The 27,560-nt window shown below is 39.7% G+C and overlaps 1 protein-coding gene across 6 annotated transcripts in view; it reads right to left on the reverse strand.

Annotated features, from left to right (window-relative positions):
- Positions 1-27,560, reverse strand: part of MAP7 (microtubule associated protein 7) — a 167,144-nt gene that overhangs the window by 32,228 nt on the left and 107,356 nt on the right. For all 6 annotated transcript variants that reach the window (XM_079939822.1, XM_079939823.1, XM_079939825.1 and 3 more), the window contains exons 3-6: positions 24,025-24,102; positions 8,370-8,533; positions 7,449-7,566; positions 3,450-3,560 (exon numbers count right to left, since the gene is read on the reverse strand). In XM_079939822.1, the coding sequence (XP_079795948.1) occupies positions 3,450-3,560; positions 7,449-7,566; positions 8,370-8,533; positions 24,025-24,102 (471 nt within the window). The remainder of the gene's footprint in view (positions 1-3,449; positions 3,561-7,448; positions 7,567-8,369; positions 8,534-24,024; positions 24,103-27,560) is intronic.

Here is a 27,560-nt window from a genome sequence, read left to right on the forward strand (position 1 = left end):
GGTCTTTAAGGCATCAACCAAAGCATCTGCCTCAAATGAAGATCATTAAACACTCTCTTTGACTGGTGTTTAAAGCAAATCCACAGAGATTTGTTTTATAGCTTCGAAACTGTGAATGAAAGATTTTGCGAGGAGAAACGTTTCCACATCTATCACATTCATAACTATGCTCTGAGCAAGAGAGAAACAGATCTCTTCCATAACTTTTTAGTAAAGGTTAGTACAGGAGAGTTACTTTATTGTTTTTTTTTTTAACCTAGAGAGGCCTAATCGTGAGATGATAAGCTCCCGAAGGAAAGGTATTAATTCTCATGAAACAACTACAGTATTGATCCTACTTAAGCACTTAAAATGAGATATTGACAATTCCCATAAAAGACCATCTGGTCCAAGGACACAATCAAACATTAGAGATATTTGTGCTGCCCTGTTCCTTCACAAGCAGGAAGTCACTGTTCAGTCCCAGATGACGGGTGCCATGCAGAGATCAGGCAAGTGTTGCCACATCCTGACCTAAATGTCATATGAAATCTTACATTTTTAAATATGATGGCAATTAATTAGATCTAAAACAGGAACAAAAAACCCCTGCTCCGGTCAAACAGAACACGCGGGCAGGAGTCAGCTTTAGGTCCTCCACCATGTCCTCTAATCCAGATTCTGGGGAAAAAAATGTATGAACTAATTTTCAGCAAAGAGTAGCCAATTTCCTTCTTACTTTTTTCAAACGCCCTATTCTTCTTCCTTGAGAAAAAAGCTGGTTAAGCAGGAAGCTTAAGATAATATGCAATACACATTTTTAATGCAAAAATTTCCAGGGGCAATATTCTCTCTGTTGCAGCGATTACAGAAATCTTTGGTAATCAGGGGTTTCCTTTAACTCGGGCATTTTATCAGTTTATGTGACACTATATTCAGGTGTGATGATCAAAATATTTAAAAACTGGTGGGGCAAGGCACCAGTAGAGCTCTCCTAGTAGAGCTAGTAGATAACACTCTGTAGGGCCTGGGGAAGCACAGCTCGGGGAAGTGGATATTTACCAACTGGTATGGAAATATTCCAGCATTTTGAATAACCAGCAGAGCATTCCAGCTGAATGTCAACTTTAATAGTATCAGAGCTTCAGTTTAATATCAGCTTTAAGGCCTGTGCTGTAGGGCTGAGAAAGCTCAGACAATCTAGTAATGGTGTACACTATGATCAGACTGTAAAAGCCTCTAATAATTTGATAAGAATGCTCTCTACTTTGATAATAAAGCATAATCGAATTTAAAAAATAGCAGAAAAGAAATTATACTAACGAAATTACTTAAATCTCTAAATTAGAGAAGTTCAAATGCAGAAGATTTCTATTCTCATTAAAAGACAGAGCCCTCTCACTGTGCTAGGGTTCTGCCTAACTTAAAAAAAAAAAAAATCGCTTCCTGGACCACACGGGAGCCCCTGGATGAAGCGGATCTTTCTTCCAGGCTGACCTCGTCAGTAGACCAGAACTGGTTCACAGTTCTTTTGATAAGGGGGGAGGAGACATGGAACCCATAAATTTAGTGCTCTCCCCCTTATCCTTTTAGTCCAGCTTAGCCCTGGGTTTTATAGGCCTGCACCATAATTCAAGGGGCAATTTCCTGGCCCCAGCTATGAACCGCTTATTGAACTGCCCCTGGCCCTTAACCTCACCCAAAGGAAGAGTGCATGGAGTCAGGATTGATGTAAGGAAGGACATCCATGAAGGAGAGAACTACAAATGCAGCACAGCAGCAACACGGGTTGGGAGCTGGTGATCTCTGTTCTAGTCCCTCTTCTCCAGCGATTAACTTGTAGGATTTGAAGTCAGGCCCTTCACCTCTTAGGGACTCTATCATCCCAACTGAAGTAGATGAGCCAACCAACAAATTTTTCCCAGTTCTAAGATCCAATTACTTAAGGATATTCAATCAGATATTGTCATGCAGAGTTTACAAAACATCTTATTTCTAGTTGACACGGCACTGTCAATCCACAGAAGTGTGGACAGTACTCTGTTCGGTTTATTGCCCATCTGCCTACCCCCAACCTTGTCCCAGTTTCGGCTACGGGATTGTAGGAGGCAATAAGCCAAGGTTTAACTGAAAACTGCCGTGAGTCCCAGTTACAGTTTGTCTTAGACCCACGTTCACAAAAATATAAAATTCAAGTGCTAAGTGACCAATCCCAAAGAAAAGATGAATACACAACTGTTAAGAACAGCATGCTATATTTTACGTTATTTTAAGGGAATTGGTTTGAAAATAAAGGCTACTTATGAAAGGAACTTCAATTCATAATACTTTTCTCTAACATATAAAAGGCCATTAATTTGACTACATGTCTAATATCAACGACTTAGGCAAACTAGGTTAAAAAAAATGATTTAGGTTAAAAGGCAAGAATAGGCAGTTGATTCATTTACTGCTTTAAGAGATTAATTATAACATCAACGCATTATATTGTACATAACAATGACACCATAACTTTTATACAATACAAAATATACAAATACACATACACACATATAGAACATGCACACATTACATTCTTTTTAAAGACTATAAACACTTCAAAACCAATCAGTTTCTTAATAAAGGACTCAAAGTCACCACAGTTTGTTACTTTCAAAGAGTATGTGTTTTTATATTGCACAATAATTCTTTGGTTTTTTTAATTTAAAATCATTTCAGTTATGTAAAACAAGTAGCTTATCTTAAAAGCTCGATTTTTCATTCTATGATACGTAAATATGTAAAATAAAACTTTCATTTCATAAGTAACTCAACATTCATGTACTGTAAATCCATGGGATGAACAAAACTCAAAATTCAAATAAAATGTTAATTGGAGGACTATGAATATTGAAATTTTTAGGAGGCTTAAATAATGATGTTCTTGAAGTTAGGCCAAATCCCTTTAAATGAATGGACACCAGAAAACCAGTCACGCACATACAAGAAATGCAGTAAGAAAGGTTTGGTTAAAGGAGAAATAAATTAGCAAAATGAAATCTATCAACATGAATCATTTAAAAAGGTCTTTTAGAAAGTTAAAGCCTGGAATTCCCCAAGTACAGATGAAAAGTCAAAGACAATCTGATTGAAGTGAAATAAATGTTCATAACAAAGATTATTTGCATGTTGGTGGATAAGTGGGTGATTTCTGGAGCTGTAAACGCATGTACTAAAAACTTGAGAGAAGCACCGCTTTCATCACTGCTAAATGCAATCATTCAGCCAAGTTCTAAAATGAGAACCGTTCTTGTCGCAAGGAAAATGCTGCTCAGACGTTTATTGCTTTTTTACTCTGAAGTTTTTTTCTTCCTATTTAAGAAACGTAGGGAAAGCAACTTCAGATGCTTACTTTTATCTGTAAACATCCAGAAAAAAAAAAGCATTAAGGAAATAACAGAACACTTTTTTTGTTTTCCTTTTGACTGTACCTCTATCTGGAGAATTTAGTAAAGTTGCAGATGAAGAGGAGAGCCGCTTGCTAATGACGGGATCAACATGTTTCGAAAGATTCATGGTGGAAACTGACCTCCTGTCTGGATCTAAAACAAATGGAGATAATGCTAATTGACAGCCAGCATGCAGGATTGCAATTTCCTAGTTCACTGATGGAAGGAAAAACTAGGATTGGATGCTTTCAGCTCTATGACTAGATCTTTACTATAGCACAGTTTTCTAAGTGGACATTTTAAAGGTAACTTAAAGGCTAGAAATAATACTCATTTTTCTTATAGGAAAATAAAAATATAAAATAACTATTCAGCTCACCAGTTAGTCAGCTAGGGAAATTCAAGCATATTGTTATAATACAACAAATGTAGGAAGACCAAAGGAAAGCCAGCGGAGGACAACGAAAATAATGGAAGGGGACTGTGAAGCACAAAGGGGCCCATAAAAGTGAACGCCTTGGGCTTCCCTGGTGGCGCAGTGGTTGAGAGTCCGCCTGCCGATGCAGGGGACACGGGTTCGTGCCCCGGTCCGGGAAGATCCCACATGCCGCGGAGCGGCTAGGCCCGTGAGCCATGGCCGCTGAGCCTGCACGTCCGGAGCCTGTGCTCCACGACGGGAGAGGCCACAGCAGTGAGAGGCCTGCGTAACGCAAAAAAAAAAAAAAAAAAAAAAAAAAAAAAAAAAAGTGAACGCCTTCATGATTTCCCAAAGTGTGAACAATGGGGTAGTAATAGTGCTGGTAGGCTAGAATGCAAACACTAGAATAAAAAGAACACCAGGTTCTGTGCGTCTGCTGATACCTTTGCTTGTAGAGTCATTTTACCCAGGGCATTGAAGTTCATTATAGAAAAACAGATTAAAAAGGAAGAAAAAGAAACCCTTTAGGTGTGGGAAGAATGGCCCCCAGAGCAGTTCTTTTTTAAAGTACACTAATAACCACTCCTCTGTGACTATAACACAGAGTTTAGTGTGGTTTACAGATGTAGAATCAGCCCACAAACCTGCCTAACAAAACTGGCAGCAATGCAAAGAAAATCAGAATTCTTTCTCTTTAAGTTTATTAATAATATTCTTATTGCTGTTGGATAATTTTAGGGTAATTCTTAAAGTTCAAGTCAGAAGAGAAATAGTAGCTGTATAAAAGGCAAAAATCAGCTCTGATAGTTTGCTCTCCTTACAGTGGAACTAAGCTATAACCACACTCACTAGCGTAAATCACGTTCCCTGAATAAAACTGTGTATAAGGAAAAGTCTAAACATCTCATCATTATATTTACGTAGGATGCAGGGAGTTTTTCTGGCCTATAATAGCCAAAGTTAAAGAGGTTTTGCCATATTTTATTTTATTTTCTATGGTTAGCTTCTCCTAAAACTGAAAACAAACCAAAATATTCCTTGTGAGAGAGGCCTTCAAACCCCGTTCCCACTGGTCTAACTAACCCTGGCGGTAAAAATGTTAAAATTTCCCCCACAGAATAACCATTTGGGGCCATTATTTATAGTGTGCAGGAAATAAGCAAGTCTTCCACCAACATCAGACATTCCTGTCTTCTACAGGGACTCATCTTTACGGTTGAAGCAATTTAATTAAAATTTTTTTTTATTTATTTAAGTATTCTTGACTTACATGAAGCAATTTAATTATTAAAAGGAAAATAACCAAACATCATTTCTGTGACTCAAATTTACACTTCACTGATGGGCTCTTAGGGCAATCCTAACAAAGAAAAGATTTAGGGTAAAATGTCAAAAGGAACATCTTAATGATAAAATGTGAGGTTCAAGGGCACAAGGAAGGAAAATGAAAGTCACTTCTAGGAGATCTTACAGCAATATCTTTTCTGATATTGCTTTATATGTTAAGCTTCAGTTGGGGGGAGATTGTGTCTACATGCAGGCCTAACATGCATCATTAAAATTATGGAGATATAATATGTATTTATTATATTACTTAACATGTAAGAATTTTTAATCTTTTTCTTTTCCTCTCTGAACAAAACACAGATCCACAAAAGGATTCATGAAGAATCGGTTTAAAACGTATAAAGTTTTACAAAGCAGTGCGAGCTGATGTGGGAGCAGTGAGACAACACACTGATTTAATCTGGATGAAATTCAACTTCTAGGATTTGTTTGTTGTACCTACTACAAGTTAGGCCTTGTGGTGAAGTAAGGGGTACTCAAAGTGATCAAGACCTGGTCACTGCTCTCAAGATCTCAGCACATCATTCTGACCTTTGAGAATTTTGGCAAATTCCCATTATTTTCAAACTACTCTGTTCCAGTATAAGAGCAATTTTCTCTAATTCACAAACCTTATAAAAAAGGATTTTATCCAACAGCTCACAAATACAATGCTGGTTTCTCTTGCTCTGAGTGGCAATAACAAAGGTTATATATTGAACTGAGTGTGGAAGCAAGAAGTAAAGCTAAGTAACTTGAGTTCCCCTCAAAAATGTTTGAAAATCTGTAACAGGTTTACATGTGTAACGTGCACATGTAAAACAGGAAGCCAGGTAAAAGAAAAATAAGTAAGGTTTTAAAGTACATACCATGACAGCTTTTTTGCATGGAACAAATATGCAAAATTATCCCTAGAATGAAATATCACATGTAAATGATCCTTATGACCACAGATTTGATATGTGCCCCACAGCACATACCACTGGGTCATGAAGAACCAAGGGAAAAAAACATGCTTTCAAATTTGGTTCACTGCAAAGTTGTGGCAACATGCTTTTAGATCTTTTTAAATGAAGGGGTTATAGAAGACACACTGAATGTTAGGAATGAAAGAGAATAAAGCAAACGAAAATCCATAGTTATTCAGATTAAAACTGAAAGTGGCAGCAGCTGTACTGATGGGGCGGTTGGGTGGATAAAGCCACACTGGATGTACTTTGAGCCCTGGTGATGTATTAGTGAAAACACGTTTTTTTAAGGTTTTATCCAAAAGGATCATTTAAAAAGAAAGTAAACATAGCACATGTAATTACTTTATTTCAATACCTTTAAGTCACCTGAGTCATACTATCAACACTTGAGAAACACTGTGCCACGTCCCAGATCTAGGTCTATGCAACAGGATATTAAGCATGCATTATGACTAAGGTGGTGATGGTTCAGCTATTGATGAACTGGCCCTAGGTCTGAGGTGCTAGCTACAGGTCAGGCAATCAGCAAATCACAAGGATGTCTGTACCAGGTTTTCTAGTACCACCAAAAGTTGTGAAGTGGTGGTCCAGTCCTGCTAAATCGAGAAAGGTGAATGATGACTCAACAAAACCACCTGGGAACAGAATGTAAGACAATGATTTTCCAAAGTAAATTAAAAAAAAAAAAAAAGCTTATTAGACTCACACAAATGAAAAAGAACTGACACACTATATAAAATTCAAGGTGTATTGAATTTACAGTACAAAAATAAAGCCTTTCACTAAATCCAAATTTCAGTACGATTTTATGTCAATTGAAGAACAAGGGAACATCCATTTGCTTGGACATCTACTATTTCTAGCTTCAGAAATCTGTATTTTCTCTTGAAGAGCCTTAGTGTTGCATATACTTTAGGGTCAGAATACATAAGCTCATAGTATTGATTCTGATTGTCAATATTGCTATGGTTCTTCCAGAGAAAAGGACGAAACTGGTTAACCTGTTCCATAATCCTGAAACCACTATGCAAATGAATTACTTAAAATAATGTAGAGTTGAAAGTAGTTGTTTAGAAACATTGCATAGATTTCCAATTCTTTAAAGAATTTTGAAAAGGATGAGAAAATCAGCCTGTGTGGAGGGAGGGAACCTTATCTTCTTACCTCCATCACCCTCTTATCCTCAAACAGTAGAAGCATCGTTTAAGTGTAACTTAATTATTTCCGCAGGATTTTTGTTTTGCAAACACAGAATAAAGAAGCAACTGTGACTTGTACTGTCCAGAAAACAAGAGTGATTTTTGAAAGCGGTTACTGTCTGCTTACCTGCGCTGTGGGTACTGGGGCTCCCGTGGAGAGCGCCTCCCCATGACCACCGGTTATGTTTCTGTTTTGGCTTCTGGCTCCTCTCCATTGTACGTCGTACAACGGCTTCATGGCGTTCCTTCAAGGGAAGAGAGGAGCTGATGATTAGATTCCACCTGGATGTCTGAGGAGTCTTCGACTTCAGGCAGAGTGGAGAGAGAGGTACTACTTAAACTTCCTAAGTCCTACACCTTAAGGTGAGAGTAATATCAACCTGGGTGAGGGGTTACTGAAATTATTAGGTGTCAGTTGATAAAGCGCTTGGCATACAGCAGGTACTTAAATAAATGACGATTACTATTAGTACTGGGAGTGTGATGCTCCCATCAACTCACATAAGCCTGGTAGTGCAGGTCTTAGCTTAAACACATGTGGTACTGTATTTTAAAAACAGCATATGGAATCTACGGATGTGGGTAATCCTAACCCCACAACTTAATGGATTGTACGACTTTCTGTAACTTACCTATTCTGAGTCTAAATGTCCATTTTCACAAAAACTGACAACACTTACTCAAGGATTGAGCAAGAGTTAAATGAGACAATCTATGAGAAAACGTTTGTAAATGGTAAAGTCCTACAGAAATCCAATTACTGGGAGTAGTCTTAAGACTTCAGTATAGATGAAGTAAACATAAATAAGTTATAGGTCTAGACCAGAGAAATGAGCTTTTAAAGTTCCTGGGGCAACAGTGACAATCATACCATTCTCTACCTGATTTCCACACCACAACCTCCCTAGAAACTATGACTCTGTAAATCTGCTGCCTCTGAGACATTCTTGGTGTGCATGCCAGCACCTTAACGGGAAGCTTCACAGTAAACGTGCTGTGTTTCTGAAACAGACAAGCCTCCCACGTTTCCCCCAGAGCAGCATCTCACCTTGTCCTCCTCGAGCCTCTGCCTTCGCTTCTCCTCCACAGCAGCCCTCCTACGTTCCTCTTTCAGCCTCTGCTCTTCTAACTTCTTCTTCCGCTCCTCCAGGTGCTTTTCGTAGTGCTGCCTGGCTCGCTCTTCTCTCTCTAACCAGATTATTTCTCTTGCAGCTTCAGGAAGAAAAATGAGGGAAACCAAACACAGGCAGGTTTAAAAACTTAACAGTTAGGGCTGTAGAAACGGCCCACATTTAACAAACATGGATGGGGTCTTTGGTTTTAATTAACCAACCATGGCCTTTGCTTTTCTCAAATTTTCAGGAAAAAAATATTACTGTTAAATTTTTAGCATAACGTAATATGCAAACAACGAGGCCAAAGAAGATGCACTGAATTCTACTCTTTGGGAACTGGAACAGCCCTCTAGTTGGTATATTATAACTGCAGAAGAGTGCATGCATCACATCTCAATGCTGATAGCGATGTGATGCCCTCAAACCCACAGTACCATCTGTCTCTCTCTCATTAAAACATGTGATATCCTCCAGATCAGAAGTGTGTGCCTTGGGCTTCCCTGGTGGTGCAGTGGTTAAGAATCCGCCTGCCAATGCAGGGGGCACGGGTTCGAACCCTGGCCAGGGAAGATCCCACATGCCACGGAGCAACTGAGCCCGTGTGCCACAACTACTGAGCCTGCACTCTAGAGCCCATGAGCCACGACTACTGAGCCCACGTGCCGCAACTACTGAAGCCTGTGTGCCTAGAGCCCGTGCTCCGCAACAAGAGAAGCCACTGCAATGAGAAGCACACGCACCGCAATGAAGAGTAGCCCCCGCTCACCGCAACGAGAGAAAGCCCGCACGCAGCAATGAAGACCCAATGCAGCCAAAAATAAATTAATTAAATAAATTTTTAAAAAATTTACGGAAAAAAAGTGTGTGACTTCATTTGTTTCAACATAGCATTGGTTCTGTAAGTGTTAAAAGGATTTGGGAGAAAATCCCAAAGATTGATAGTTGATGAAAGATATGCCTCACAGGCATATCACACCGAATCAGTAAAAGGATGTCAGGGATCAAATAAGCAGCCGACCTTGTGTCTGAAGAGTTCATAATCTATTTAGGTAAGACTTAACAAAAAAGCCGAATGAAAATATACAACTCAAAAAATATGGTTCAGTGATGGAATGCTTCCTTCTTCTTTACATATATATGCTCCTTCCTCATTTCAGGGAAAAATAAATCCCACAAAACTTTAAAAAATATGATGCTTCCTTCAGCCGTGACAGCTAAACACATTTTTAATGTGAGCTATTAACATTGTTGGCAAAAGTGTCCAAACAAGATATCAAGCATAAACCTGGAGGACACTACGGTGGTATATCAATTAAAATGTTACTTTTTTAAGGGAAAAACAATAAATTCAGAACATTTTGCTTCCTCTAAATATTTGATATTAGAGATTCTGTATTTCTGCTACCATTAAATCTTTCCAGAGTTATTCATTTCAGGAGACAAATCTACTGAAATGGATCTGAACTGGCTTGACTTTCATGGAAGGAAAAGCATGAGGACAAACCCACGGTAAGTTTGTCCTCTGACATCACTCAGGGTGGTACACAGAGATCTGGGTTTTCCCAGCAGCTCTGCTGTTAACACATAGTGAGACCTGAACAATTTCATTTGGATTTCTGTTTACTCTTGCCTAAAACATGAAGAAATTGATCTTCAAGGTTCCTTCCTTCCAATGTTAAAAGCCCATGTTTTAAAGAAATTCTCAGGCCCAAGTTAAAAGTTTACTCAGAGAAAAAGCACATAGTATGTGCTCAATAAATATTTACTGAATGATTGAATAAATTAAAAAAATACTCTGAGAACACATATTAAAAGTAACAGATAGACAGCATTATTCACAATAGCCAAGATATGGAAGCAACTTAAGTGTCCATATCAACAGATGAATGGACAAAGAAGATGTGGTATACATAGGCCATGGAATATTACTCAGCCATAAAAAAATAATGAAATCTTGCCATTTGTGACAACATGGATGGACCTAGAGAATATTATGCTAAGTGAAATAAGTCCTACCTAAACTTGGCCTTAATATCTTTATTTGGTCTTGTTCTGCATTGCTCTCCAAAACATCCTCGTCAATCTCCCTGGAGACCTTTCTCCTTACTGTACCTCCTAAATAAACCGTACTTCCCCCATCTCTTTGCTCCTGTGGTTGCCTTGCTGGGAAAGTTGCTATCCTTTTTTTTTTATCCAAACAGATCCATCCTTTAAGGCAGTAGCCTCATGAAAACACAGATTGCTGGGCTCCAACCCTCATTCATTTCCACTTTTTCTAGGATGGGGCCCAGTAATCTTCATTTTAAACAAACTTCCCAAGTGATTCTGGTCCCAAGTGATTCACTGATGGCATATGGAGGAACACTGCCCTTAAGGTCTTCTCCAGAAGCTTCATCTCTTCAGGGCTCATTGCTGCTCTTATGACATCTACCACAAACTTTAGCATTTCTTATACTCTGATTTCTAATGTAGCAAAGGACTACCCCCCCCCCACTTTTTTTCCACTCACTATAGTGTTTTTCACAACTTGCACATAACCAAGGGTCTTACTAATTAATTACTTCCTGATTCATTGAGAACTACTTCTTGACTCATTTACCCATAACTGTCTGGTCTTAGGCAAATTACTTAACTTCCTTATGCCTCACTTCTGTCAGGGTAAATTCTGGCTACATATAGGACCTTCTCATGGGTTTACTGTGAGGATTAAAAGAATCATTACATCTAACACAGTTAGAATAGTCCTCTGCACTTTGTAAGCACTCAGTAAATATTAGCCATTATTGCTAGATTTGTCATCATCATAATTCCAATTCAGAAAATTAAAGGTAGCTCGTAACATTGTGTTATCAGTCACAACAGGGCTAGACATTATTACAACAATAATTAGTTTTATCCCAAATAATCTTTTAAAGGAAGAATATTTCTTTATCAAACTCTTGAGTTCCACTTCTAATTTTCTACCAGGACGTGGAGATCCTATTGCAGTGCCTTTTTAAACAACTGTCGTCTTTAAACAGCCATACAGAGAACAGGCAAACAATGGTGAAATAGCAAACAGCAGTTTCATATTATTGCAGAGTATGCTGCTGACTGCTAGGATTATTACCAAGTACAGATCATGCAATCTTTTAAACTGAAGGATAATGTAAAATATTTCAATATTTTAGTAAGAATTGAAAGTTAACTAATTCTAGGAGGTTTGGTTATTTAAAATATTCCCTGTGGATAATAGAAAATATCAAAGTTTTGTATTTTCTCATTAAGAAATGAGACTTTTGAATGCAAGAAAAAACATCAACAATTGCTATGGAGTGAATTGTGTCCCCTCCACTGCAATTCGTATGTTGAAGCCCTAATGCTCAATGTGACTGTATTTGGAGATAGGGCCTTCAGGAGGTAATCATGGTTAAATGAGGTCATAAGGGTAGGGACCTAATCCAATAGGATTACTGTCCTTATAAAAAGAGACACCAGAGAGCTCACTCTCCCTCTCTCTTCACGCTCAGAGGAGAGACCACATGAGAACAGAGCGGCCACCTGAAAGCCAGGAAAGGAGCTCTCATCAGAAACTGAAGCCTACCATAGCCTTGATCTTGAACTTTCCAGCCTCCAGAACTGTAAGAAAATAAAGTTCTGTTGTTTAAGCCATGCAATCTATGGTAGTCTGTTATGGTGGTCTGAATAGACAAATAAAACTCATTCAGTATTTAAATCATTAACATTCACTAATTTCATAGCGGCAGCTCTATAAAAGAATAACATGTCCCAAAAAAGGACCTGTGATGAATATCATTAACCTTTACTTTTGTGAAGTTATCAGTTTCTCCTGGACTCTGAGATCATAACATAAAAATGAAATGCAAACCCACTGTGGCCCCTGGACCTTAACAACCCAGTCCCATCCCTGAGCTGCTGCCACCAGGATTATACTTCAATGACACTGTAACAGTATGTCAGTGCCACACAAAGGGGAAATTCGCCATCAATCCGAACTCTGTTTAGAAACACACAGTGACTCGTGTACTAAAAGGAGTTTGAAATGAAAGGGTATAGGATAGAGTAGAAGCTCCGGCTTCACAGGAACCTGAGTCCACCCCCCACTCCTGCCACCCCCCAGTATGTGTCACTGAGCAAGCAGTGACTTCTGTGGTCTCGTTTCCTCGAACCGTCTTCCTGAAAGGGCTGCCAGGTGGGCTCGCGGTAACATATAAAGTGCTTAAGGCAGTGCCAGGTACATGGTAGGGACTCTGTACATGTAGATAATTATAATGAGTGAATCTTTATGATCGTTATACTAACTCCTGTCTTATCGCTACAGAAAAAAGGCAGCTAAACAGAAGAACACAGATAGGACAGAGAACCAGATGGTGCACTCGTGGGCTGGGTCAACTCCCGTCCCAGTCACATTCGACCATCTAGTGCCCAGCCTGGTCCTTCTGAGCAGGCTTACAACAGTGTGGGTGAAGAACGTGTTTCACTACCGTCTGAGGGAAAGAAAATGATGACGCTCAGAGAATAGAGCAATGTTAACACTGAACCTCTGAAACACACACAGCTTAGGTTCATGCTAGGATATGGAAGGATATGAATAGGTTACTGGTAACACTGGCTACCAGAACAGCCAGTAATATCATGAAAAGTCAGAAAATGACAAGTGATAATATCTGAGTTTGGATCTTGATTCTGCCGCTCATTCTGTGTGACCTTGGAAAAATTAGCTAACCCCTCTGACTTCTAAGTTAGAGTGTGTACAAAATGTTCTCCAAGGTCTTTTTCAATTCACTCCCATGACTCAGTTGTTTTTACCTTTGAGGACATATGAGGCATTACAATTAGGTTTCTTTCTGTTTTGATTTTGAGGGCTAAAAATTTAATTTTTGTGCTTTATCTCAATAATTATTGTGATTACTTACATTCAAATAAATTTCATTTTTATGTTGGTATGAAAACTGATTGTTTTGTGTGTGCTAAATATTAATAAAAAAACGGCTTAACTTGGTTAATCAACCCTGGGAAGGGGTGCTGTGGACTGAAAAATAAGAGCATCTGTGTAGGAAATACTAATTACTTTTATTTAATAATGAAGAAATGGGAATGAAAAGGTAACCACTAATAGTATGGAAAATTATAGCACAACTTCTAAATTAATATGGGCAATCATGGAATGAACAGTACTTGCATCAAACCGACGCCTACACCTCTACACCACCAACCCTACCCCTACCATGAAAAGGGAAAAAAACAAAGTTTAAAAGGAATGAAACTAAGCTAAAAGGAATAAAACTAAGCCTATTAGTTAAGACTGAGAGTTTTAGACCAGGCCAAAACTAAAAGCTAAAGGAATAAAACTAAGCCTATTAGTTAAGATTGAGACTTTTTGACCAGGCCAAAACACAAAACACCCAGTTACATAGTTTGAAAGAAACAAACCTAAAACAAAGTGTCAAAGAAAATAATGAATGAACAAATAGCTAGCTATCAGGCAAATGAAAATAAAATTGTAATAAATGTGGGAATAATAATCCCATTTTGTCTGGTAGTAAAAATCAAATGAAGAAAAAAACTCCAAAGGAGATAAATAGCTCTCCCAGGACCACATGGTCTAAAAGAGGTAGAGTTGAAATTTTAAGTCAGCTCTGATTCCAAAGCCTGTACTTTCTGTTACTACACACTATTTCCTCCGTATTCACAACTTCCTGCCTAAAATTTCCACTTGAATTTCCTGGTCAGATCCACCACATAACCTTACTCATATCTGCTTATTCATCCCTACCTCTGCTCTGCCTTCTACGTTCTGGTAGCAGATACACGACCTCCTGATGGTTTACAAAGTTAGACCCCTCGAGGTCATTCTCAATTTCACCTCATGGATGCTCCAACCTAACTCCACACTTCCACAATTGACTCCATCATTTTACATCAGAATTCAGTGTCTCCCCTCCCAACCTTTCGATTCTACTGTATTTAAGCCCTCATTCCCTTCTTATTCCTGGTGTTTAGTCTATCTCCTCTTCACATCTATCCTTCATACTGTTCTCAGAGACATCTTCCCCCCCACCCCCAAACAAACCCAATGTCACAGTCCTGCTTGAAAACCTGTTGGTTCCCCACTGTTCCCCAGTTCAACTCCTTAGATTGACCGTATAATCACGTACATTTTTGCAAGCTACCTCCTGCCCAAAACACCTCTTCCCACCTGGCAAACTTCAACCATCTTTCAAGTCCTGGGTCAAATGGCCCTTCCTCTGGAGGCAAAGTCACTCCCATAGCTCCTTCAGACTCCTACCTGTACTCTAGATCGTAACTACTCTGCTCTTACTGAGTTCTTCCCCATATAAAACTGTGTCTAGTTTAGCAGATGATAAAAGTAAGTATGATGAATAAATGAGCTAAGGAGTTAAAGGATTATATGACTTCCAAGCAAAGTGATTTACATTGAGCCTTAGTGTTAATTCAAAGCCTTCTCAACAAGTCATTTAAACTGTGTTTCTACTTTCCTCTCATTTGAATATTACACTGGAGAACTGCCTGGTAATAAGGATGACCCTGCAGATACCCACACCACCTGTGTCTCCTGCCCGAGGGGACTTCCTACTTTGCCTTCTCCCCTTGACATAGCGGTAGACTAATGGGACTGAGGTGCTGAGACAGAGCTGAGGTGCTTATACTTGTGAAATGTCTAGACCCTTTCTCTGGAGATAGGAAAGCAACACTGTGCCAGGACTTCTTATCTTCAGAGCTAGGCCTAAAGGAGGGTTTAGCCTCAGCTAAAGTAAACGGAGTTTTGCTAAAGCACACAGAGCAATGGTTGTCCTTGGAATCTTTTTGTTACTGCCTCGACCTTAATCCACTTTCACTCCTCATAGAATGTTGCCATCCTCTTCCCTGGCTGTCTTACTGAGCCCCAGCCTACTAGACCAGAAGCACAAACACCCCTCTATCTTTATCTCCCTGTAGCTCAGAAACATTAGGTTTCTCCAATCCCAGGCATCTAGGTCAGTCTCTGGGGTCACACGACCTGCCATTCTCGTCTCTATCACCACCATCATCACGGTGAGCTGTGCTCAGTCCTTTATGCTGACACCAAGTGATTTACAGGCAGTACCTTCATAGCTGATAGCTGCCAGTGAGGTAGACATTGCTACTAAACTTATTTTATTAAACTTATTCACAGAGAAGTGAAGTAACCTGTCTGATGTCTCAAAGTTAGTCAGTGGTGGAACTGAAATGCAAACTCTGGACTGTCTGACTCTAGAAGAAAACGAGGAACCATTACGCTAAAAGGCAGGATTTGGAACACCTCCCCATGACTAAAGCTCCTCCTCTAGATCGGGACACAGTGTTCATCCAATGTGAAGATCCTGATCTTCTAATGTCACTCTTGGCCTTCGGCATCATCTGTTTAAAAGACCATTTACTTTTCAGGCTTTAAGACCTTTGAATTGTCAGCTTTAAAGGCAAAGTCAACCTGGGAGAAATAAACAATGGCTGCTTAGTCACAATGATTCACCTTATGTCAAAGCTTCAGCCTCTGAGTTATCTAATCCATCCTGCAACAAGCATTTATTCTTTCCAGTCCCGAGCCTGACTCATGAGGCAGTGCTTTGGTATGTGCTCCTGTCCGAATTCCTCCCACTGACATGTACTCTGATCCTTTGGTTGTTCATAACCTGCCTGGAGGCCGTGGGAGCTTTTGTACACTTCATTCATTAAGTGACAACTTGAGGAGGTGGTTGACCACAGATCTGTCAAAGTTTTATCCAGTAAAAGTTTGGATTACAAAGACTTTCCCAAAGTCTGTTTTTGTTTTTGTTTTTTTGGTGTGTGGATAGTCTTATTAAAACCAATGACTGTCTATCAATGATAATAATGTGAAATGTAAAACCAGGGACAGTTTCACTTATGATGCTAATCAGAGTACGGCATCACTGTTTACTAATTAATGCTAACCTCTCTATCAACGTTTTTGAGATGAACATTCTAAGCCAGGTTGAAATGATCATTTATCTCTTGACTGCACTCTTATTAATACTGCTGCCCGAGGTGACAACACACACTGAGTAAGAAGGGTGGGGAGGGAAGCAAAGCAGAAAAGCTGTGACTGGAAGGGCAAGGAAGTCTGGTGAAATTATCTGAGAAACAATGCAAAAATAATTTAATTGAAGGTCAAAATCCTTTTCATATTATATTATTGTTATTTCTAATACAATACATTATGATAGGTCTCCTGTACAGCTTTGAACTTAGCTATAAAACCCAATATGAATGAACTGAATGAGAGATGTGATTAAGTTTATTTTTTCTTCATGAGCTATGAGTCAATCATACAATTCTCTGATAAGCTTCCATGATTATATAGACTCTCAGAAAGCCCCCAGCTGGGAATGTGACTCCATTTGCATCAATACTTCAAACTTTAACCTGTATCACCTTCAAAAAGGGAAACCTTATATCTTCCTAAACACAGAAGACTATTCACCTGCTAAATATTCCTTAGATCTTCCTTTGAATTTGTCAACATATCGTAGGACTATTAGTTTCATAACATATATGAAGACCAAGCAGTTTTAAGGCACAACTATTCTATAGATTACCTTTGTATCCTTGCTCGTCTAACTGAGAAAATGCTTAAGAATAAGAATTTCAGACTTGTTTGAGTGGACAATTATAAGGGTGGGTATTACCTGATAATCTGGTAATGTCTAACTAATTTGCAGTATACCTGCTGCATTCACCTCTACTTACATTGAAGCATACAGATTTACTATTCATTTACCATTCAACCAACAATTGTTAGACATCGACTACGTGCCAGGCACTATTCTAGGTACTAGGCTATAGAAATTTAAAAATGACACAAGTCCTTTCTTTTATTAAGCTTATATTCCAGTGAAAGCCGACAGACAACAAACAAATAAAACATATACATGCTTAGATACTGACAGTGACGTGGAGAAAAGTAGAGGACTAGTTTGGGGGAGCTGCAAATTTGAGTAAGATGGCCAAGGAAGGCCTCACTGAAGAGATGGCATTTAAACAATATCGGAAGGAGGAGAGAGAATGAGCTACATGCATCTCTCAGGACAAACATTCCAGGTGGAGTGCATAGCAATGTAAGTACCAGGAGGTTAGAAAATTGATGTTTCACTTTAAGAGCCCCAGGGTTCCTGGCTTAATAGTGACCGCACATCAAATATTACGTGAATGAATATTACGTGAATTAAAACAGCAGGAACTAGCTGTAAAAAAAGGTGGTGGTGGTAGTTAGTATTACTTTAAACTATCTAAAGTCAAAAATTTATACTATTGCATAAATTCTACATGCTTTGATTCTTGTAGATGTTTCTGAAGAGAAATTAGTAACCAGGATCGATTCCAAGTTCTTACAGACTCTTTTTTTAATTTTTAAAATTTTTTTTGTGGTACGTGGGCCTCTCACTGTTGTGGCCTCTCCCGTTGTGGAGCACAGTCTCCGGACGCGCAGGCTCAGCGGCCATGGCTCACGGGCCCAGCCGCTCCGTGGCATGTGGGATCTTCCTGGACCGGGGCACGAACCTGCGTCCCCTGCATCAGCAGGTGGACTCTCAACCACTGCACCACCAGGGAAGCCCACAGACTCTTAATGGACTCCAAGGCTAACAAATGGTCAATGCCACAAAATTTTCTCAAAAAGATATCAGAATCTGCTCCAACACTTACATTTACCCTCTGGTTCTGTGTCAAATGGACAGTGAGTACAGCACCCATGTACCTTGCTTGTGCATGAGGAAGCAGAATAGCTCTTCCTCCACGTGAGAGCTGGGTATGTGCCCAGCTCTGAAACTTCGGAAAATCTACCACCGCATCTGAAGCATAGGGACCACTCTCTACTTAACAGAATCACCACTTGTTGAAGAATGTAAACATTGATCTTGGTGATCCTGTCCATATTAAAAATATGCTTAGGGGCTTCCCTGATGGCGCAGTGGTTGAGAGTCTACCCGCCAATGCAGGGGACGTGGGTTCGGGCCCTGGTCTGGGAGGATCCCACATGCACGGAGCGGCTGGGCCCGTGGGCCACAGTTACTGAGCCTGCGCGTCTGGAGCCTGTGCTCCGCAGCAAGAGAGGCCGCAACAGTGAGAGGCGCGCGCACCGCGATGAAGAGTGGCCCCTGCTTGCCACAGCTGGAGAAAGCCCTCGCACAGAAATGAAGACCCAACACAGCCATATATAGATTTAAAAAAAATAAGAAAATATAGTTGATATGGCAGAAAGAAGAAAGGGTCTATTAACTATCCCATTTTTTAAGATTCAGTTCCTCCCTTGAGCTAAATTATCACAATGCACTTTTAAAATAAAATAAATGACAGTCCGTAAAATAACTTAACATCAGCAACTATGGCAGGCTCACACAACAAAAAGTACAACCGGGCTTCCCTGGTGGCGCACTGGTTGAGAGTCCGCCTGCCGATGCAGGGGACATGGGTTTGTGCCCTGGTTCGGGAGGATCCCACATGCCGTAGAGTAGCTGGGCCCGTGAGCCATGGCCTCTGAGCCTGTGCGTCTGGAGCCTGTGCTCCTCAGCGGGAGGGGCCCCAGCAGTGAGAGGCCTGCGTACCGCAAAAAAAAAAAAAAAAAAAAAAAAAAAAAAAAAAGTACAACTATTGTGTTAATTTGCACCTAAATGTGATAATACAGAGTGAAGTGTTTAGAACACTGCTTGGCCCATAGTTAGTGCTCAATAAACATTATTATTATTAATGAATAATATTAATATTATTAATACATAATTAAAGACGGGTAAAATCAGGAAAATCAGCAAATATTTATTACGCATCTGTTTTATATTTAGCTCTGTATATTGGGATAAAAAGAATTAGAAAACCATGGCCATACCCTTTAAAGTTTAAAATATATACAACCAGAAAGTTCTATAAAGTCCAAATAGAAAAAGTTCAGTAGCATATAAAGTGGCACTAGAATGTGAGCTACAATATGATAGTTATGCAAGATATAGAGTAAGAAAATGAGAGTTTCCAAAAGGGGAAAGATCATAAAAACCAGGAAGGCGTCAAAAAGAAGGACTGGAACTAACCGTGACCAAGCTAGAGGAATGAAGTACATCCATGGGATAGTTTTGGGTAACTAAAATCTAAATTTACTAAGGTGAACTAGGATGAGAGCAGAGGCAGCAAATTTAAAGGCATGGATCTGAGACCTATGTTGAAGACAGAGGCCTGCTGGTCTTGTGACTAAATGGATTCAGGGATAGTGAGTGTGGCAAATTCCACCTACAAACCAGGCTAGAGGTAGCTGAAGCCCCAGCTAGAGGACTAGGCTGAGTCCAGACTGACCACTGGTACCTACAAGTGGCTCAACAGGTCCGAGTGGAGACTAGGCAGTGCACAGCTCTGGACCACCACGTTTCATTCTGTAAAAGATGCGGTAGTTAAGGCTGGTAGAAAGATGCCAGTGCCTCCAGCAGCAGGAGAAAGCATCAAAAATAGTGGAAAGATAATTGGGCGGGGCAGGGGGATGCTGGTGCAATTGACTGAGACACAGAAATTCCTCAGAGGAGTGTTCTGGAGGGAAAGTTGATGGGCAATGTAGTTGTATAGAGCGGGGGTCCCCGACCTGTGGGCCACGGACCGGTAGCGGTCCGAGGCCTGTTAGGAAGCAGGCTGAACAGCAGGAGCTGGGGGGTGGGCAGGCGAGCAAAGCTTCACCTGCCGCTCCCCACCGCTCGCATTACTGCCTGTACCAACCAACCACCACGCCCCCACGGAAAAATTGTCTTCTATGAAACTGGTCCCTGGTGCCAAAAAGGTTGGGGACCGCTGGTATAGAGGCTGAGTTTCAGATGACAGGAAAGCATCTACTGCCTTATGAGTGAGTTGGAAATGTGAAACCCACATTATCAAAAAAGGAGGGTTGAAACCATGACACAACCCTCCTTTTTTGTACAATTAAAAATACAATTCTCCCACTTACCCCAGGAAGAAAACCAAAATTAAAGCTTAGAAGCGAGATGGTAAAAAAGATGCAGAAGTCAAGAGAGAGAAGTTTGAAGGAACGGCCTGAATAGAATCAGATGAAATAGTGGTTGAGGAGATTTCTTCATGGGAAAATCTTTTAAGGCAGAAAAATCAAGCTTTCAGAGTGCATATGCTCAACCAAACAAACAGAACAGTCCCGTACTTGAAGAATTATGCCTGATTTTACGTGATAAATTGAAGGATAATGTGGAAAGAGCAGGCCACATGATATAATCCTACCATAAAGCATTAAAGCATGACTCAGAAATTTATCCTACAGAAAGTTATTAATAGATCCTCCCTGTTTGTAGAACACTACAAACATGACATGCAGCCCAAAACAAAGACCTTTATTCTCCCTTTTAACTTGCTTTTTAAAAATGTGGATTACAAAAAAAAAAAACTTTAATGATTTCAATGTTAATTTCAACCTACATCCAACAGTGAATAATCAATCTCACTGGCCATTAACTTTAAACTTTGCTTTGTTGGAATTTCTGGAATGTATTTTTTTTCTAACTTGGAAAGCTTTAAAGTTTGAAAGTTTGATAATAGTTGATATTATCAACTGCTTTCGTGTTTTCAAAAAGCACACCCCAAAGACCTGCTATTAAGTGACAGCCCTTCCCCACCCCTCCCATCTTTTTTTTTTTTTTTTAAACTATTCTACTCCCATCATAGCTTCTCCACAGCACAGTTTATATTTATGGGTAGTTTATCAGCTGCACTTTTTCTTTTAGAAATAAAATTTTTTTAGAAATTACCCTTATGTATTCTAAGGCACAGCTTAAATTAGATGCTAGATTTTAGATGACTCTTTTACAAATGTACGTGTGCATGAATGTTTATTTGTGTATTTATGAAGATTAGTTTCTACTCTGACAGCTTAAAAGAATAGGCCAAAATTTAAAAGAAATTTTAAAAGAGAATGCAAATAATGCAGAAAAAAATAAAAATGAGTAAAATAAAACAGAAATATGATAGATAAAAATGTATTTCATTAAAATTATGACTGTCAATGACAACAAAAGAGATAATATCAAAATTAAGGAAAACTGGGAATTCCCTGGCGGTCCAGTGGTTAGGACTCCTCTCACTGCTGAGGGCCCGGGTTCAATCCCTGGTCAGGGGAATTAAGATCCCACAAACTGAGTGGTGGGGTCAAAAAAAAAAAAAAAAAAAAAGAAGAAGAAAAACTATGGTATTAAATACGGTAGGGGTAAGAAGAAAGAAAAACCATGTCTATGATACGCTAGCTCACCAACAAAGTAAAGCTGTGACCACAGGATAATACAATAATCTGAACGTTACTTTGACCCATATAAGAATCTGATGAGCAGGTTGGGTCTGTTACCAGATGCCCTTTTGCCACCTGTCTTGCGTCAGTGCTCTACAGTCCCCACCTCTTCTAGCTCCCTGGATGACTCCTCTTCATCCTCTAGTTGGACGTTCAGGTGGCCCCTGACATCCTCAGGCTGGGCTAGGTCCTTCTGTGGGGTTCTCGATGCCCCATGTGCATACCCCTTCAATACCACCCTCTATTAGAATTGCTGTGTGTTTATCTGTTCCCGCCTCCCCACCACTAGACGGTAGCTAGCCCTGGAGGGCTGGGCCTCAACCTTTATTCATCTTCTTAACACAATACCTAGCAAATAGAGTTTTTAACTATATAAACTAATAAGCCATGTTCTACATCATCGACATGAATTAAAATGGGGCCACATATTAAGAAGAAACCCAGCCACACAACAGATAAAGTTAGGCAACTTGTAGGGAGAATCTGCAGGCTCAGAGCTATACAACTTTATAGCATAAGAAGGGAAATGATTTTTGTGTGACTAGCATATTTATACTTTCTACAAAAAGAACTAATAACGCGTGGATGTGAAAGACAAAGAAACCCAAATGGAAAGGTGTGAGTTAAGGTGCAGAAGCTAATTCATGATGGGATTTAAATGATAAAGGAGTTGTCTCCTGACCCTAGGGAGCTACTTTTACTCAGGTAGATGTGAATCCGCACTGCAGTGCTAAGGAGACATTTAACAGTGGGAAACCTAACCCAACAGGGATGCGGTGGAGAGGGGAGAGGACACAAGTGCTTATCTTTGCTTGGATGGATCCAAAACCAGAGTGTAAATACTTATGCTCACCTGGAATCTCTTCCTGCTTTAGTAGCTCTGCCTTTCCCTCTCAGCTCTGATCCACTTGTCTAACTGACCTTTACTGGGGAGCAGTGGGCACAGTTCACAGAAGAAAGATATCTCCAGACTGCACAGCACTCCAAGCAAAGAGGGACCCGCCTCAGGGCCACAGGCAGCCCTGTTCTCCAAGAACCTACCAGCCCGAGGGAGACCTGATAGAGGCAGGGAACTTCAAGCCTGGGTGCAAACTCTAAACACAGAAACACGCAGCTTGTTTACTGCCAGCAAGTCATTGAAATCTGTGTTGAAAAAACCTTGGCAGCAAAAGAAATGACCTCACATGACCGTGATGGCAAGGGAGAGAAAGAGGACTGTGTTCAAAGAATGTAAACAATGTCAACAGACTTTTGAAAATCAGCTTCCAGTGAATTTCACAAATTTGGATTCTTGAATACAAATAATCAGAGATGGGATATGGGGCTGGGTTTTCCAACTGAAACATTAACGTTTACAAAATGCAGTAGAACTTTAGAAAAGTTATAGGTCATCCACTGGAAAGACTGTGGCAACCTAACTCAGCTCTGGTTTTAAAATATCCAGACGCTCTGGAAACAATGAGACACACTGACTAGACATTTCATCTTTCCAAGGCACATAAAGAGAGTATCCTGTTTTAGCAACTTTGCATAAATGGACATTAAAGGAGGAGTTGGCACCAACATCCTTGCTCAATGTTCTGGAAGACAAGGACTGCTGAGTGCTCGGATCTTGGCTTCCTGGTAAGCTCGTCCTGTGACCCAGCTCTCTAGGTGATTACGTGGCAAATGCTGCAGTTGCTAACCTTTTGCAAGGGCCTTAGATAACAAAAGAAAAATCAGACCCCTCAGCACAGGTCTTGTGTTTTTCCTGGCAGCACATTGGTAGCATCAGTCTATAAATTCAACAGCAGCATTATTTTAACATGGAAAGCAGTGAGTGCCCTAGCAGTGCACAGTCTCATAACTGTTCACATAAAAAGAACCACATGCTGACCCTCCTGGTATTTTTTTTTTTTTTTTGCATTACGTGGGCCTCTCACTGTTGTGGCTCTCCCGTTGCGGAGCACAGGCTCCGGACGCGCAGGCTCAGCGGCCATGGCTCATGGGCCCAGCCGCTCCGCGGCACGTGGGATCTTCCCGGACCGGGGCACGAACCCGTGTCCCCTGCATCGGCAGGCGGATTCTCAACCACTGCACCACCAGGAAAGCCCTAGTTCTATGTTTATATCAACATACTAAATTCTGTTTCCCAATCCATCTGCAAAACTCATAAAGGCATCCTAGAAAGCATGCTTATTAGAGTGATGTCTGTTTGTCCATTATCCTCGAGGGGAAAAAAGTAACATTTCAACAACGGTGTCCTTGAAAGATCAAGCGAGGGCTGCGGATACCTAGCTGCTTCTCCCGCTCCTCACGCCGCTCCCTCGCCAGCCGCTGCCGGTCATCAACGCGCAGCACGGGTGGAGGGTCTGAAAAAGAGAAAAAAAAACATGAGAAGAGGGGCAGATTTTAAGAAACTATATACACTGATAAATATCTTTTTGTCCAGTAAATCTGATGAATGAAATATTACTACATCTTACGTATAGTAACGTGACAACAATTAGTACATGTAACTCTACTTTCAGTGATACACTTTATTATAATTTTCCTGAGAATTTCCAAGTATTATCTTCTATTTAAAAATATTACATAAGAGGTTAGATTCTAAGAGATCTCATCACAAGGAAAAAACCCATTTCTTTTTTTTTTTTCATATAAGATGATGGATGTTAACTAAACACATTGGGATAAACATTTCACAATATAAGTCAAGTCATTATGCTGTATACCTTAAACTTACACAGTTTAATTGATGCTGTATGTCAATTATATCTCAATAAAACTCAAAAAAATAAAGTAAAATAAAAAGACACACAGTCCCCCCAAAATTTGTGTAAAACATAACTGTGCCTTTGGCTTGTATTTGTCAAACAATATATATGAGGTTTTGTGTCCCTAAGCTACTGAACCTCTGTTGTTTTTATGCTTCAAAAAGCCTGTTCCTTAACAACACATAGACTCCTAAGTGAATTTATTATACTAAATACATGTTCACCAGATAGATGTGAACAGCCCAGCTCTGGAGTCAGACGGGCATGAGATCACTTCTGGTTCTGTCACTCACTTGCTGTGAGATTTGGCCGAATTACTCACCCAGCTCTCTAAGCCTTAAGCTATGATATAGGGTCCATGGGTTTTTCACTTATTGCCTATGAGGATAAAATAGAACCTATCTATCTCACATCATTGTAAGGATTAAATAAAATAATGCTTGTAACAGCGTTAGCACAGTGCCTAGAACTTGATAAATCTCAATAAATTCACTCATTTACTGAACACACTGAATAGCTACTGTGCACCAGGCAGTGTTGTATGTGCTGAAAAGAGAGCTATTAACAAAAACGACAGAAATCTTTGCCCAAATGGGGTTTGCTTAGGGAAAATTTATAGAATAAATAAGTAAAATATAGAGAGTGAAAAAAGGGGCAATATATAAAATGTTAGACTGCAATAAATGCTAAGGAGATAGCAAAGCAGCCAAGGGGATTGTGAAATGGCAGGAAGGGGAGGTCTGACATTTTGGATAGGTGCCAAGGGAAGTCTAATTGTGATGGTAGCTTTTATGTGTAAAAACCAGATGGAAGTAAGGGAGCTACCTGTGCAGATATTCCAAGAGAGGAAAAGCAAGTGCAAAGGCCCTGAGGTTACGAGTACCTAAGGTGTTCAAGAAACGATATGAAGATGTGAGCCAATGGAGCAGAGTGAGATCAGTAAGTGATGGGGCCAGAGACCTGGGGGCCTGGTGAGGACTCTGGATTATGCTCTGAGTGAGATGCCACCACGGGGTTTCCAGCAGAGGGTCACATGAATACACTCACTCTGCCTGTTACTAAATAAAAGGAAAAGCATAGTAATAATAATGATGATGATAATTACACTTAAAATCAGCTTTGTTTTCCCTGCTACTTAATTAACATCACAATTTTAAGATCTCTTATTAAAAATAGAAACCTACCGGAATAATACGTTAGAGACAACTGGCAGGGCTTCATCAACAGGCTTAAAGGACTTGCATCCCAAATGCGTCTTAAACGTCACAGAATTTGTACATTTAAGGGAAATAAAAACTGTCTAAAAGTACATTAGGACCTGCATAAACCTGGCAGTGTGTATCATGGGCAGGACCAGGCGATGATATTTTATACTTTTCCTTTGCTTTAAGGTATGCTTTTTCAAAAAATTCATAATACGAACCCCTCACTAGCTCATACTCATTATGATAATTATTTCCCAGATTTACTAATCATTTATGAGGTCTCAAATATTTTTTATGTAGAAAAATGTGGCCTCTGGTCCCAGAAGGTTTTCCTCTGACACTAGAAGAGGGGCACGTGGACTCCCCTCAGGCACTTTGTTAAGGATCACAGACAGGGGAGTTCTGCTGTCATTTGTTTTTGGAAGTGACAGCCATAGCAAAATGGTATTTTGAAGAAAAAATGATCTGAGAACAAAAGCCAAAATGAAGTTAGAAGAAAGACTTCCAACAATTACTTATTGCTTAAAAGAAGTCCTTAAATAATGAGGTTTTACTCCCTCATGAAAACTTTGATTTTATTATGAAACTTGAAAATCAACTTTATTTATAAAAGCCACATAGGCACATTATAGAAAGTCTGTAAAACAGAGTCTATAAAGTCAAATTTTGTTCATGGAATATGGAGTATGTGACATTTCTAGCTTACTTTCAAGTACTTGCCAAATTTCACACAAAATTTTGAAAAGAAGATTTTAATAACAACGTATGGGACACGCACACTCATCCTCACCTACCTTCTTCCATCCAAACCAACCCTGAGAACTCTAAGTCAATAACTGATGTTCCCGCAGTCATGAGGCAATACTCAGTTATGCAATGGAATGCTTGCTTGCCTTTTAGATGCATAGTTGGAAAAGAGCAATGCAAGAGGGGGCATAGTTTACCTCTGATTTCTATGCTATCATTTCATATGAAAATTACACTCTTCACAAACTGTATCCTGTCTGGTAACAACTGTATACAACAACAGGCTGTATACAGTTCTATGCAGATATATCAATAAAAACTATAAATAAGGGCAATGCTTAAGAGTCGGATAATTCCCACTGGCCACCTTTATCACTTCAGTACTGATCTCAATCAGTATTTATTTAGAATTAGATTTGAGGAAGTTGAGAACAAATGCAACACATTTCTAAAGTATAAGATGCACACTGACTATGATATGCTAGACAATTTCGGTTGGTTTGGGGACCTGGCAATAGAAAATACTGTAGAGTGAAAAAGGTATTCAGTTTGAATTCTGTTTCTGCCCTTCTGGTCACATTAATAAAAAGCCACTTTGATACTAGAATGTTAATAAACACCCTGTGACAGATGAAAGATGGCTGTGAATGCAGGTAGGGAAGAGCAGAGCCTGGTCAGTTTTGTTCATTGTTATATTCCCCATTGCCTAGGACTATATTTGACAGGAAGGAAGGCATTCGATAAGTACTTATTAAATGAATGAATGAGGGGACTTCCCTGGCTGTCCAGTGGTTAAGACTCTGTGCTTCCAATGCAGGAGGCATGGGTTCAATCCCTGGTCAGGGAACTAAGAACCCCACATGCCAAGGGCATGGCCAAAAAAAAAAAAAGAGAGAATGAATAAACAAATGGGCCAACAGTTTTAGCTAACTTTCAGAGCCAGTACACTTCCATTAAGCATCACTACTGGGGCAAACTCACACCAATCTTGTAGTTGACAACAGACTTTTTAAAATGTAAATACTAGCGATTACAATTTTAAGATTTAATAACTAAAAACTGATAAAAATGGTCTTTAAAGGTAGGATTTCAGAAAGAAAA

Source organism: Stenella coeruleoalba (genome assembly GCF_951394435.1).
Source record: "Stenella coeruleoalba genome assembly, chromosome: 12".
Lineage (NCBI taxonomy): Eukaryota > Metazoa > Chordata > Mammalia > Artiodactyla > Delphinidae > Stenella > Stenella coeruleoalba.